Here is a 15,128-nt window from a genome sequence, read left to right on the forward strand (position 1 = left end):
TGTGTGTGTGTGTGTGTGTGTGTGTGTGTGTGTGTGTGAGGCCTTGTGTGTCCAGCCTACCTGTGTCCCCAGCCTCCGTCCGGTCCCGTCCCGTCCCGAGCCGAGCCTCCGTCCGGTCCCGTCCCGTCCCGTCCCGAGACTCCGTCCGGTCCCGTCCCGTCCCGAGTCGAGCCGAGCCTCCGTCCGGTCCCGTCCCAGGATCACCGCTCTTCGTCGGCGCCCATTTTCCTGTTCAAATGCCGCGCCTCCCTGTCTGTGATAGGCGGAACACAATTTCCCAGCAGTCTGTGTTCCGCCTATCACGGCCATCCTTTCATCCTCGTCCGTAGTACGAGGATGAGCGGATGTCCGTGATAGGCGGAACACAGGCTGCTGGGAAATTCAGTGTTCCGCCTATCACAGGCGAAGGCGGAGCCGGAGGCGCGGCTTTTGAATTAGAATAGAATGGCCGCTGTCTGTCTGCTCGACACGCTGATCGAGCAGGCAGACAGCGATGACTCGAGTATAAGCCGAGGGGGGCACTTTCAGCCTCAAAAAAGAGGCTGAAAATCTCGGCTTATACTCGAGTATATACGGTATAAGGTTTCTTACTGTGTAACATATACTTAGTTTTGTATTACATTTTAAATTCATACTTATAGTTTTATGTTTAAGTTTTTTTTTTTAAAAAGCACTGCTAGTGCCTTTGTTATGTTCACCGTTGGTGACTTTCTTTGGCACCATATTTGAGAATTTTGAGTAATATAGCAGCAGCCATAGTTTAGCACTTAACGTGAGCGCTGAGGGAGTGGGATTTTAGTTTTTTAATATCTTGCTCATATTTCCTTTAGTGAAAATATTCTGTAGCTAAACCTTATGGCCTCATGCCTAATGTACATGGTGGCTTTCTTGCATTATGGTTTTTGGTGGACTACAAGTTCGTTAGTATCTAAAATACTGTCATACTGACCTGTTAAGCTGCAACAGTACATTTGACACATGGTGCTGCAATCCTTCTTTATGTTTTTGCTTGAAAATGTTAACATAAAGATTAATTGTAAAGAGAAAGCATGCTCTGTAGCATTTTGTTCCTTTATGACAACTATGTATTTCCCTTAGTAATAACTTTGGCGTTACTTTTATTCAGGTGACATTAGTACTAATGAGACTTGGATTTTGGGCCCCGTTAAAAGAGCATATAACTGCACTTATCTATATACAACCAAATTAATAATAATTTGATATCCAAATAACCACTTACTGTGATTTGTACTGCTGTCAGGATCTCTCTCCAGAGAAAGTGTTGGAGGACCTGGCAATAGCTCACCTCCTGGGGACTCTTCAGCAGGTTTTTGTCTTTGGTCTGTCTGGACCTCAGGGGATTGCAATGAACTGGATTTTACACAGGAGGCCACAGCTCCTTCTGGCTCCAAACTGGAGTTTTGACTGCAATCTGTGGAGTTACGAATACAGGATTTACTTAGCATACATGGAAAGTACTGGAACAGAAGGTCAAGCTGTATCAGGACCAGGGCTGGGTTTAGATATGCAATAGTACTGTAGGCACAACTGACTGATGACAATCATTCGTAAAAACTACTTTCTAACTGTATCGTTTACTAAACAAGGGAAAGGATAGTTTCTAATTTCCTGAACTGTATAGAGCCCTCCGTCCTACATTTATATTACTTTATTAAACTGGCATGTGAACAATGTGTGTAGTAGCCTTAGCCTGAATGACTGCTTTGGTATTGAGGATCTGTAATTATACATTTTTCTAATTAGGTAGCAAAGTGTGCAAAGTGTAGTAATTCACTGCAAGGAAACAGTGACCATGATGTACTAGTGACGTCAGTTTTGAGAAAAGGAGAATTTTGGCTTATTTGCTGATTCTGAATAAGCTTAGTGGTGCTCTAAAGCAGTCTTTTTCAACTAGGCTGCCTTGGCACCCTGGGGTGCCGCCTGAGCTCTTCCAAGGTGCTTTGGTAAAATGCCTAAAAATTGTCAACAAGCCAGCATTTGTATTAGGCATACCTTTTTTTTTGTTATACAAAGCCACAAGTTTTTATTGTGCAGCATTACAACCTCGGGCACTGCTTGAACCTGCCATCGGAGTCCTGACAACCAATAGTAATATTGGTTGATAAAGAGGAGAGGACATCAGGCTCCAGTACAGCATCCATGTTTACCCCTGCCCCTCTGTCCATGAGCACTGGGGTTACATTAGCTCCACGAGGGAGAAAAACTAAGGGGAAAAGAAAGAACCACTGTGTAAAGCTATATTAGCTTTGTAAAAATAATGAACCACTAATGTTGGGCATCCTATGCCAGGGCCATCTTAATAGCATCATGGGCCCCTGGGTAAAGTAATGCTCTGGGGCCCCTACCAGTCTGCCCCAATTTATGCACCTATTTTCAAGAATTAATGTAGAAATAGTTGATAGATTTAAACATACATTTATTCGTACTTTCAGTAAAATCGATTTTAAACAATAAGAAAACATGCCATAAATCATAGATTAAGGGCACAGTATAAGGGGGGGAGGGGCATTAGAGCACACTACAGGGGTAGTCAGGAGGGCACGATACTGGGATCAGGGCACAGTACAGGTTCAGGGACACTGCCCGAGACACCACAATCCCAGGACTGCCTAGTAAAATACCTGACTGTTCCGGTACATCCGGGACAGTTGGCAAGTATGATGTAATGCAAGACTATCATGAGGCCCCCCTGCACCTGGGGCTCCTGGGTAATAGTGTAGTACAGGTATATTTAGGTAAACCAATAATTCAACAAAAGTGTATTGTATTCACAAAATGACTATTATATCAGACCACACGTGCAAAATAGTGCGCTTTCCCGACACGCAAAGACGCATACTGCCCTATAGCAGATGTGCAGCAGTGCCACTAACTGTTAAAGCGTTGGTAAACCCAAAACCAAAAATGTAGTATATTGTAGCTTACCAATTATTAGATGTGGTGGCTGCATTTGTTTTCTTTTTCTAGTCTTTTTTTATGAATGAACACAGTGGGCACAGCAGGCAGCAACATTGTAAGTTCTTAAGGGGAAGGGAGTGTTAAATGTACTAGCATACAATATATAGATATACTAACAAATTATAGCCAAACAGCAGCTCACACTTTATTAAGTCACAGAGAATAGTTTTATCTTTTTAAGATAAAGGTTGTACATGCATAAATAAAAGCTGTAAGTACCCCTGTCAGTGGTAAATGGTTTGTCTCATCCCTGTAAACTAATATATCTGGAAGAGAGCTTGTTCGTTTGAAAAACAACAGACTTACTGACTGGATCACCAGATGAAAATAGAAAGCCTAAAAAAAATGAATGCAACCATCACATCTAAGAATTGGTAAGCTGCAGTATAATAAATGTTTTCTTTTGGGTTTATTACCACTTTAATGGAACGCCCCTGCAGACACATTTTTGAGTGTACCAAACTGGTGCCGCAGCACCATGCTGTTTGGTGTAGTGCGTTTTTGGAAAACAGTCAAGGACTTCTTTTCAGCATTTCCCACGCATAGTCCAGCCCTTTGAAATGAATGGGCTGCCCTACACATGATGCCTGGAAACATGCTGGAAAGGTGTGCCCCCGCTCTGTCTCACCTGTAGGGTGTCAACGAATCCTTAATGTATGTATGTCACTCTCTAGGCCTAAAGCTGGTAAATCAATTCAATCCCATAATTTCCTTTAGTCCCGGTTTACATATTTGCAATGCAGGAACCAGTTTGATTCCAGTGTGGGTTCCCACATCGCATGTCACCTGCCGACTGTTCACACTGACATCTGTGAACAGCTGCAGATGTCAATGCAATGTTAATGACACCCCCAAATTGGTTCGCAGACCGCAGTGCGAACTGCCAAATGGTGCAGGAATCGGATTCAATTTCAGTGCGGACCAAAAAAGGATCCTGCACCATTTTAGTGTGAATCTGTATGGCTGAATTGGCATCGCACAGACATTGCATGTGATCTGCACAGCAGTGAGGTGCGAATCACATGCAATGTCTAACATTATACCAGTGTGAACCCAGTCTTAAGCCTCATACACACGAACGGACTTCCATCAGACTTTTACGTGGATTTTGGTCCGAAGGGCGTTGGCCATGAACTTGTTCTGCATACACACAGTAGAACATTTCCAGCCAACTTTCACCAAATCATGTGGTTTTTTAGCTCTTTACCACCACCCTTTGGGGAACTTCTGCTATTGTTGTCTGATCTTTAGCATTGGTTCTGAGCATGCGTGTTTGTACTTCGGACTTTAGTCCTATGGACTTGTGTATACACGATCGGATTATCCTCCATCGGACATTTGTTACTGGAAAGTTTGAGAGCATGCACAGCGAACATTTGTCCGTTGAAAAACCAAAAACAATTGTCCGATGGAGCATACACATGGTGCAAACAGGTCTGTCAGACCGGTGTTGTCAAAAAGTGTGATCGTGTGTATGGGCCTTTAGAGTGATCGACTAAAAACTGTAAGAACTGATCTGACCTGATATAAATTGAATGAATTGTTCAGCTCATTCCATGGACTACATGGATGTGGGTGAATCTGATGAGTCTGCAAGTAGGTTCAAGCCTCACTGAGATAAAAAAAAATCTCCTTGTAAATTCTTCAACTACCATCCTATTAATAGCAGTTGTGTGGCGTAACTGTGTTACACCATACAACAAGTTTGCTGTAAACAGATTTCGGTTGATGTGCGCACATCCAGTTTGCTTTTAGATGCACAAGAATTATGGCTTACATTTGCATTTCAGGCAACTGAAGGAAAGTAATGCTGATGTTCGCATAAAAGGGAAAAACCACAAGTGGTTACTGCAATACTTGTCTTTTCCGCAGATAATACTGTATATTTCTTGGATTAATCAACATTAGCCTACATAAAGGAGTCTGCATTTCCATCCTGGAAACTAGACATTTGATAAAACCTCATTCCCAGTTTCACATTAGAAAAGTATTGCTTATGCCACGTACACACGTAGCCGACTATGCGGCGGACTTAGTCTGGCGGACTTCCTGCCGGACTGTCCGCCGGACTTTCCGAACGGGCTACTTGCCCACACACGGCACTTTTTCAGCGGACTAATACGGCATACTAAGTCCGCCGTACTATCCGCCCTACTTTTGAAATGAACGGACTCGCCCACACACGCGTAGGAAAGTCCGCTCATTTTGACCGCGTATCCAGGTAGGCGGGGCCCGCGAAGGAGACGTCGCTGGCCCCGCCACCTGGTATGGACTTAAAGGGGAACCCCAACGCTAAAAAAAAATCGGCGTGGGGGTCCCCCCCAGGTCCACATCAGACCCTTGTCCGAGCACGCTACCCGGCCGGCCAGGAAAAGGGGGGACGAGCGAGCGCCCCCCCTCCTGAGCCGTACCAGGCCCCCCACCCTATGTGAATGAGTATGGGGTACAATGTACCCCTACTCATTCACCTGTAAAAAAAAGTTTCAGCTCATTCCATGGACTACATGGATGTGGGTAAATCTGATGAGTCTGCAAGTAGGTTCATGCCTCACTGAGATAAAAAAAAATCTCCTTGTAAATTCTTCAACTACCATCCTATTAATAGCAGTTGTGTGGCGTAACTGTTACACCATACAACAAGTTTGCTGTAAACACATTTCGGTTGATGTGCGCACATCCAGTTTGCTTTTAGAGGCACAAGAATTATGGCTTACATTTGCATTTCAGGCAACTGAAGGAAAGTAATGCTGATGTTCGCATAAAAGGGAAAAACCACAAGTGGTTACTGCAATACTTGTCTTTTCCGCAGATAATACTGTATATTTCTTGGATTAATCAACATTAGCCTACATAAAGGAGTCTGCATTTCCATCATTTAATAATGCATCCTGGAAACTAGACATTTGATAAAACCTCATTCCCAGTTTCACATTAGAAAAGTATTGCTTATGCCACGTACAGACGTAGCCGACTATCCGGCGGACTTCCTGCCGGACTGTCCGCCGGACTTTCCGAACGGGCTACTTGCCCACACACGGCACTTTTTCAGCGGACTAATACGGCGTAATATGTCCGCCGTACTATCCGCCCTACTTTTGAAATGAACGGACTCGCCCACACACGCGTAGGAAAGTCCGCTCATTTTGACTACGTATCCAGGTAGGCGGGGCCCGCGAAGGAGACGTCGCTGGCCCCGCCACCTGGTATGGACTTAAAGGGGAACCCCAACGCTGAAAAAAAACGGCGTGGGGGTCCCCCCCAGGTCCACATTAGACCCTTGTCCGAGCACACTACCCGGCCGGCCAGAAAAAAGGGGGACGAGCGAGCGCCCCCCCTCCTGAGCCGTACCAGGTCCCCCACCCTATGAATGAGTGTGGGGTACAATGTACCTCTACCCATTCACCTGTAAAAAAAAGTAAAAAAAAAAAAACACAACACACAAGGGTTAAAAGAGTTTGTTGCACAGCTCCGGGGGTCTTCTCGCTGGACTCCTCCGCTATCTTCTGCTAGCTCTTTTACTAGCGGAGGAGCCCGGATTTCTTCTTCGCCGCAGCCCTCTTCTTCCGACTTCGGGGGTCTTGTCCCCCTCTTCGAGAGTCTTGTCCCCCTCTTCGGTTCTTCTTGCCGGGCCACCGCGCCTTCTTCCAGCTCTTTTACAGGCAGTGGCCCGGTCTTCTGTCGCCGCTGTCGCCGCCTTCTGTTCTTCTCTTCTGGAGATGTTGCCTTGTCACATCCTCCACTCACAATGGCACCGATGCGGCGCGCAGCGACTTATATAGGGACATCACCGGATGATGTCCCCGCCTATTATGATGTCACAGTCCCAGCATCCTCTGGGAATGTGACACCATAATGGGCGGGGACATCATCCGGTGATGTCCCTATATAAGTCGCCGCACGTCACATCCGTGCCATTGTGAGCGGAGGATGCTACGAGGCAACATCTGAAGAGAAGAACAGAAGAACAGAAGGCGGCGACAGAAGACTGGCTGTAAAAGAGCTAGAAGAAGGCGCGGTGGCCCGGCAAGAAGAACCGAAGAGGGGGACAAGACCCCCGAAGTCGGAAGAAAGCCGGGCTACTCCTAGTAAAAGAGCTAGCAGAAGATAGCGGAGGAGTCCGGGGAGAAGACCCCCGAAGACGGAAGACCCCCGGAGCTGTGCAATAAACTATTTAACCCTTGTGTGTTGTGTTTTTTTTCACTTTTTTTTACAGGTGAATGGGTAGGGGTACATTGTACCCCATACTCATTCACATAGGGTGGGGGGCCGGTATCCGGGGGCCCCCTTATTAAAGGGGGCTCCCGGATTCCGATAAGCTCCTCGCCCGCAGACCCTGACAACCAACGGCCAGGGTTGACGGGAAGAGGCCCTTGTCCTCATCAACATGGGGACAAGGTGCTTTGGGGTGGGGGGGCCGCGTGGCCCCCCCTTCCCCAAGGCACACCCCATATTGAGGGCACGCGGCCTGGTACGGCTCAGGAGGGGGGGTTCGCTCGCCCCCCCTTTCCTGGCCGGCCGGGTAGCGTGCTCGGACAAGGGTCTGATGTGGACCTGGAGGGAGACCCCCACGTCGATTTTTTCGGCGTTGGGGTTCCCCTTTAAGTCCATACCAGGTGGCGGGCCAGTGACGCATTCCTTTGCGGGCCCCGCCTACCTGGATACGCGCTCAAAATGAGCGGACTTTTCTCCGGGCGGGAAAAGTCCGTTCATTTCAAAAGTACGGCGGACTGGCATACGCACGGCCGGATTGTCCACCGAAATGCAAGTCCGGCGGGAAGATTGGAGTGCAAAAATACTTTCTAAGTCCGCCGTACTTTCGGGTAAAAAAAGTCTGCCGGAGGCTACACACGGGGGGATTGTCCGGGCGGACTTGAGTTTGCCGGACTTTTCCACCCGATTGTTTGATCGTGTGTACGCGGCATTACATGTATTTCTACAAGCAATTTTTTTTTTCCTTTACAATAATAAGGTACTGTTATACAGTGCATCCAGAAAGTATTCACAGCGCTTCACTTTTCCCACATAATACATAAGTATTCACAGTCTTTGCTCAATACTTTGTTGAAGCACATTTGGCACCAATTACAGCCTTAAGTCTTTTTGAGTATGGTGCTACAAGCTTGGCACACCTATTTTTGGGCAGTTTCTCCATGAGGTTGGATGGGGAGCGTCGGTGCACAGCTATTTTCAGATCCCTCCAGAGATGTTCAATCGGGTTCAAGTCTGGGCTCTGGCTGGACAACTCAAGCACATTCACTGAGTTGTCCCGTAGCCACTCCTTTCTTATCTTAGCTGTATGCTTAGCATTGTTTTCTTGTTGGAAGATGAAACTTCGCCCCAGTCTGAGGTCCAGACTGAGGCTTTGGAGCAGGTTTTCATCAAGGATGTCTCTGTACATTGCTGCAGTCATTTTTTCCCTCGATCCTGACTAGTCTGCTGCCACTAAAAAACATCCCACAGCATGATGCTGCTACCACCATGCTTCATTGTAGGGATGGTATTGGCCGATGATGAGCAGTGCCTGGTTTCCTCTAGACATGACGCTTGCCATTCAGACCAAAGAGTTCAATCTTTTTTTCATCAGATCAGAGAATTTTTTTTCTCATGGTCTGAGAGTCCTTCAGGTTGGCTGTCATGTGCCTTTTACTGAGGAGTGGCTACTGTGTTGCCACTCTAACATACAGGCCTGATTGGTAGAGTGCTGCACAGATGGTTGTTCTTTTGGAAGATTCTCCTCTCTCCACAGAGAAATGCTGGAACTCTGTCAAAGTGATCATCGGGTTCTTGGTCATCTCCCTAAGGCCCTTCTCGCCCGAATGTTCAGTTTGGTTAGGCGGCCCACTCTAGGAAGAGTTCTAGTGGTTCCAAACCTCCTCTATTTAAAGATAATGGAGGCCATTGTGTTCATTGGGACCTTCAATGCTGCAGACATTTTTCTGTACCCTTCCCCAGATTCCTCGATACAATCCTGTTTCAGAGGTCTACAAACAATTCCTTGGACTTTGTGGCTTGGTTTGTGCTCAGAAATGCACTGTTAACTGTGGGAACTTATATAGACAAGTGTGTGTCTTTCCAAATCATGTCCAATCAATTGAATGTCCCACAGGTGGATTCCAATCAAGTTGTAGAAACATCTCAAGGATAATCAGTGGAAACAGGATGCACCAAGGTCCATTTTGAGTGGTAGGGCAAAGGCTGTGAATACTTATGAACATGGGATTTATTTTCATTTTGTATTTTTAATAAATTTGCAAAGATTTAAAAAAAACATCTTTCACGTTGTTATTATGGGTTAATGTTTGTAGGATTTTGAGGAAAATAATGAATTTAATCCATTTTGGAATAAGGCTCTAACATAACAAAATGTGGAAAAAGTGAAGAACTGTGAATACTTTCCAAATGCAATGTAATATTCCATGATCCACTACTCCCTCAGCTGCTACAGAAAAAAAACTGTTTAGAAAAAAGTGGAAATATTTTGTACTATAATCCCCCTGTACACACGATCAGAAAATCGTACGGAAAATACCGCTTTCAAAGCGATCGTACCATAATCGGATCGTTAGTACAGAGCTTTCGAGAGCCGATCAGGACAGTTCATCCGATATTATTCTATCAGACATGCATGGAAAAAAAATTCGTACAATGCCAGATCATACGATTTTAGTTTAATCAGTACAGCTATCATTCGAAAATGCAATACAAATGCATTACAACACATGACATCACTTCCAAAAATGTTTTCTGTTGTGTGGGAATTTTCGTGACTTTAGTAAACTCAGCAGATTCGATCTGAGATTAGCATGCAATAAAAAACGGACGATCATTTGTCCGATAATCTCATCATGTGTATGGGGCATAAGACATTCATTTAGGGCTTTGTACTATTTACTGTGAAATCTCACTGGTTGGAAGTTATAACTTCCTACTTCAGTAATTTGTCCGTTAAATGATAGTGTTTTATTCCTGCGCTACCACTGGTGATCTATCAAATGTCAGGGGCTGCTGCTACTACCGGAATGGATCACGCCGTATCCACTTAATATGAAACTAAAGATATGTTGGTATTACGCTGTCCCTATATTAACCACTTCCCACCCGGCCAATGCATATATACGGCCGGGTGGGAGCCGTCTACTCCTGATAGGACGTTCAGGAACGTCATTCAGGAGTAGCGGGATCGCGCGCGCGCGCGCCCGCGCAGCGGCGCGATCCCGATGTGCTCGTGTCACCCGGACACGGCACATCTCAGATCGGCAGGAGGGCTCTGTGATTGGCCCTCCTGATCACATGACGGCCGTGTCCAATCACGGCCGTCATGTGATGTAAACAAACAGCCGGTTGCTAGGCAATCGGCTCTCCTCTCCTCACACGGAAGTCACCGCTGAGGAGAGGAGAGCAGAACGCTGCAGCCGGCTGATGATCAGTGAGTATGGGCTGCTTTTTACAGCTTTTTACTCACTGATCATCAGTGTAGTGTAAACACACAACACACCACACAGTACAAACACAGTCCCCACATATGTTCCCAAAACACACATGTCCCCAAAACATACATGTCCCCAAATAATAAAAACACATGTCCCTAATAATAAAAACATGTCCCCCACATATGTCCCACTAAAATCACATGTCCCAATGATTATCTGCACACATATGTACGTGATCACCTGCACACATATGTACATGATCATTTGCGTACATATGTCCGTGATCACACAAACCAATTATTATACACTTAACGGAATTTTTTTTACCAAAAACATGTAGCAGAATACATTTTGGCTTAAATTTATGACAAAATTAGATTTTATTGGATTTCTTTTCAAATAGAAAAAAGAAAATATTGTTTTTTTTCCAAATTTCCGCTATTTTTGCGCTTATATCGCAAAAAAAAAAAACGGAGTCGTGAATAAATAACACCAAAATAAAGCTCTATTTGTGCGAACAAAATGATAACAATTTCATTTGGGTACAGTGTAGCATGACCGCGCAATTGTCACTGAAAGCGCTAGAGCGCTGAAAGCTGAAAATTGGGCTGGGAAGGAAGGGGGTGAAAGTGCCCTGTATTGTAGTGGTTAAATAACCCTCCGAGGGTGATAAGTATAATGCCTAGTTACATAAATCAATAGTGTAATATAAATATATATATCTATAAATGTCTACTGAATAGTATCAAAAAGTGCAAAGTGCTACATTAACCACTTGCCGACCGCCGCACGACGATGTACGTCGACAGAATGGCACGGGCAGGCATATGGGCGTACATGTACGTCCCTGCCTTCCCGCGGGTGGGGGGCCCGACCGGGCCCCCCCCCCCGGTGCCAGCGGCGGTCGGTATCCGTTCAGCAACGATCCGGGATGAGGGGGCGGCCATTCGTTCATGGCCACCCCCTCGGGATCGCTCCTGACGAATGGAAGTGAAGCGTGACATCACTTCCTCTCCTGTAATGTAAACACAGGCAGAGGAAGTGATGTAATCTCTCCTCCGTGTCGGTATTTTTCGTTCCGGCACCGAGGAGAGAGGATCGGTGAGTTGCACCAACACACCACACGTACAGTAGAACATGCCAGGCATACTCTCACCCCCCGATCACCCCCCCAATCACCCCTGCACCCCCAGTCACAGTGACACCTATTGCATTTTTATTTATTTTTTTGCATTGGTGTCATTTGTGACTGTAATAACTGTTAGGGCAGTTAGGGTTAGCCCCCTTTAGTTCTAAGGTACCCCCCTAACCCCCCCATAAAGGTTTAACCCCGTGATCACCCCCCGTCGCCAGTGTCACTAAGGCTGGGTTCACATTGCAGCGGTTTATGAGAACGGATGTGATTCGCACCGCACTGCAGTGCAAATCACATCCGATCTCTGTGCGATTCGAGTTCAGCCATACAGATAGTATGGCTGAATTCGCGTCGCACCCGCCGCAAACTCGCACGGGACCCTTTTTTTGGTCCGCAGCAGAATCGGATCGCATGGGTGTTCACACCATGCGATCCGATTCCTGTCCGAGTTTTCAGATCGCACTGCGATATGCGAACTGATCTGGGGGTGTCATTAACATTTCACTGACACTCCCAGCAGTTCGCATAGGGCAGTGTGATGCGGGAACCCGCCGCGGATTCGTGGCGTTCCCGCATCGCTCCAGTGTGAACCCAGCCTAATAAGCGATCGTTTTTCTGATCGCTGTATTAGTGTCGCAGGTGACGCTAGTTAGGCAGGTAGGTATTTAGGTTCGCCGCAGCTTTCTATAGCGCCAGGGACCCCCATATACTACCGCATAAAGCCCCCTGATTGCCCCCTAGTTAACCCTTTCACCAGTGATCACCATATAACTGTTACAGGTGACGCTGGTTGGTTAGTTATTTTTTATAGTTTCAGGGCACCCGCCATTATTACCTAATAAAGGTTTAACCCCCTGATCACCCGGCGGGTGATATAAGTTTGAGGGTCAGATAAGGTCTGCGTCGCCCCAGGCAGCGTCAGGTTAGTGCCAGTACCGCTAACACCCACGCGCAAAGCATACACCTCCCTTAGTAATATAGTATCTGATCAGATCTATATTAGCGTCGCCAGCAGTTTAGGTTTCCCAAAACGCATTGTTAGCGGGATCAGCCCAGATACCTGCTAGCACCTGCGTTTAGCCCCTCCGCCAAGCCCAGACCAGCCCACCCAAGTGCAGTATCGATCGATCACTGTCACTTACAAAACACAACACACATAACTGCAGCGTTCGCAGAGTCAGGCTTGATCCCTGCGATCGCTAACAGTTTTTTTTGTAGCGCTTTGATACAGTCGCTGACAGCCTAGGTGCTTTTTTACCTGTGAGTCTCACTAGTGTACCCCTAAATTTAGGGGTGTCTACTTTCCAAAATGGGGTCATTTTGGGGGGGTTTGTGCCATCTTGGCATTTTATGGCCTTCAAAACTGCGATAGGTAGTGAGGAGTAAAATCAAAAATTTACACCCTTAGAAATCCTGAAGGCAGTGCTTGGTTTTCGGGGCCCCGTACGCGGCTAGGCTCCCAAAAAATCCCACACATGTGGTATCCCCGTACTCAGGAGAAGCAGCAGAATTTATTTTGGGGTGTCATTTCACATATGCCCATGGCATGTGTGAGCAATATATAATTTAGTGACAACTTTGTGAAAAAAAAAAAAAAAGTTTGTAATATTCCCGCAACTTGTGGCAAAATATAAAATATTCCATGGACTCAACATGCCTCTCAGCAAATAGCTTGGGGTGTCTACTTTCTAAACTGGGGTCATTTGTGGGGGTTTTGTGCCATCTTGGCATTTTATGGCCTTCAAAACTGTAACAGGTAGTGAGGAGTGAACTCAAAAATGTACGCCCTTAGAAAGCCTGAAGGCGGTTCTTGGCTTTCGGGGCCCCGTACGCAGCTAGGCTCCCAAAAAATCTCACACATGTGGTATCCCCGTACTCAGGAGAAGCAGCAGAATTTATTTTGGGGTGTCATTTCACATATGCCCATAGCATGTGTGAGCAAAATATCATTTAGTGACAACTTTGTGAAAAAAAATTAAAAATAAATAAAAGTTCGTAATTTTCCCACAACTTGTGGCAAAATATAAAATATTCCATGGACTCAACATGCCTCTCAGCAAATAGCTTGGGGTGTCTACTTTCTAACATGGGGACATTTGTGGGTGTTTTGTGCCATCTTGGCATTTTATGGCCTTCAAAACTGTGATAGGTAGTGAGGAGTGAAATTACAAATGTATGCCCTTAGAAATCCTGAAGGCGGTGCTTGGTTTTTGGGGCCCCGTACGCGGCTAGGCTTCCAAAAAGTCGACCACATGTGTGATTTTTCTAATAACAAAAAGTAGAAAATATCATTTTTTTTCAAAATTTGCGGTCTTTTTACGTTTATATCGCAAAAAATAAAAATCGCAGAGTCAGTCAAATACCTTTAAAAGAAAGCTCTATTTGTGGGAAAAAAAGGACGCAAATTTTTGGGTACAACATTGCATGACCGCGCAATTACCAGTTAAAGCAGCGCAGTGCCAAATTGTAAAAAGACCTCTGGTCATTGACCAGCAAAATGGTCCGGTCTGAAAGTGGTTAAATAAAATAAACACACCACAAAGGTGATAAAATCCAAATAAATGAAAATCAAGTGAACAAAGGTACTAAAAACAGTCTCTTAAAAAATTACTATTTTGATAAAGTGCAGAAAAAATGCAAAAAAAATAAAATAAATAAATAAAAAAAGTAAACACACTACAGAGTCAATTGAAAACCTCCACGGAAACACAACTGCTTCAATTGAGTGCAAAGCCAAAAAACAGTGAATTGATCATAAAGTGCCAAGTGCGTCTTATAAATGTGCAAATAAGTAAACACTCTCCAGAGGTGATATAAGTGAACCACCCTAATAATAAACAAATGATATACAAGAAAATAAGAAAGAGTATACCTAGACCAAAAAGAGGGTACCCTCTCCTGATTATTTTTTACATATTACATGTTTAGCATTACAGAGATCTAATGCTAGAATTATTGCTCTTGCTCTAACGATCGCGGCGTATGTAACTTGTGCTTATCTGGCTCTGATACTAGCCAGTGCCTCACCAGCCACTGACCTCACCGCTCGTCCCTGACCCAAATCTTAAAAATAAATTTGGACAGGGCTGTACGAATGCCGTAGTTGTAATGCTTTACTTCACAGCTGCGACTTTTTTTTTTTTTTTTGCAATTTCTTTAGCAGCAGCATCTTTAACTCAGCAGCACTACCACTCTGCAACTGCAAGCAAAACTCGCTTGCAGTAGCAGCATAGTCCAACAATGTAAAACTACCATTCATCAACACAAAAAAAACAAGGAGGTGGCAGTAGCACCTGATGAACGCCTGTCAGCTGCTGCTATACTACTTGTTTAAAAGCAATCCACCGCAGATCACTTTTCGGGGGGGGGGGGGGCCTTAATCATTACCGCAAATGTGAAAGAAACTTGAAACACATCATCCATTTCACACTCACCACCAACCAGGTCACACCCCCCCAGCCACTTCCCATGTTAGCCATCTCCCTTCAACTTATATCACAGGTGACCATTTCCCAACCTGTAGATGACAGACCCTACTCCAAAAGATATCACTCCTAATTACTCCCCCCCACCCGTTGATTGAT

General features: G+C 45.4%; 1 protein-coding gene across 4 annotated transcripts in view; it reads right to left on the minus strand.

Moving 5' to 3' along the window:
* Positions 1-15,128, minus strand: part of CCDC9 (coiled-coil domain containing 9) — a 128,399-nt gene that overhangs the window by 40,276 nt on the left and 72,995 nt on the right. For all 4 annotated transcript variants that reach the window (XM_077456860.1, XM_077456697.1, XM_077456615.1 and 1 more), the window contains exon 13: positions 1,241-1,432. In XM_077456860.1, coding sequence (XP_077312986.1) covers positions 1,241-1,432 — 192 coding nt within the window. The remainder of the gene's footprint in view (positions 1-1,240; positions 1,433-15,128) is intronic.

This window comes from Lithobates pipiens, unplaced genomic scaffold (assembly GCF_037356315.1).
Source record: "Lithobates pipiens isolate NorthernLeopardFrog02 unplaced genomic scaffold, aLitPip1_a1.2 Scaffold_1, whole genome shotgun sequence".
NCBI lineage: Eukaryota > Metazoa > Chordata > Amphibia > Anura > Ranidae > Lithobates > Lithobates pipiens.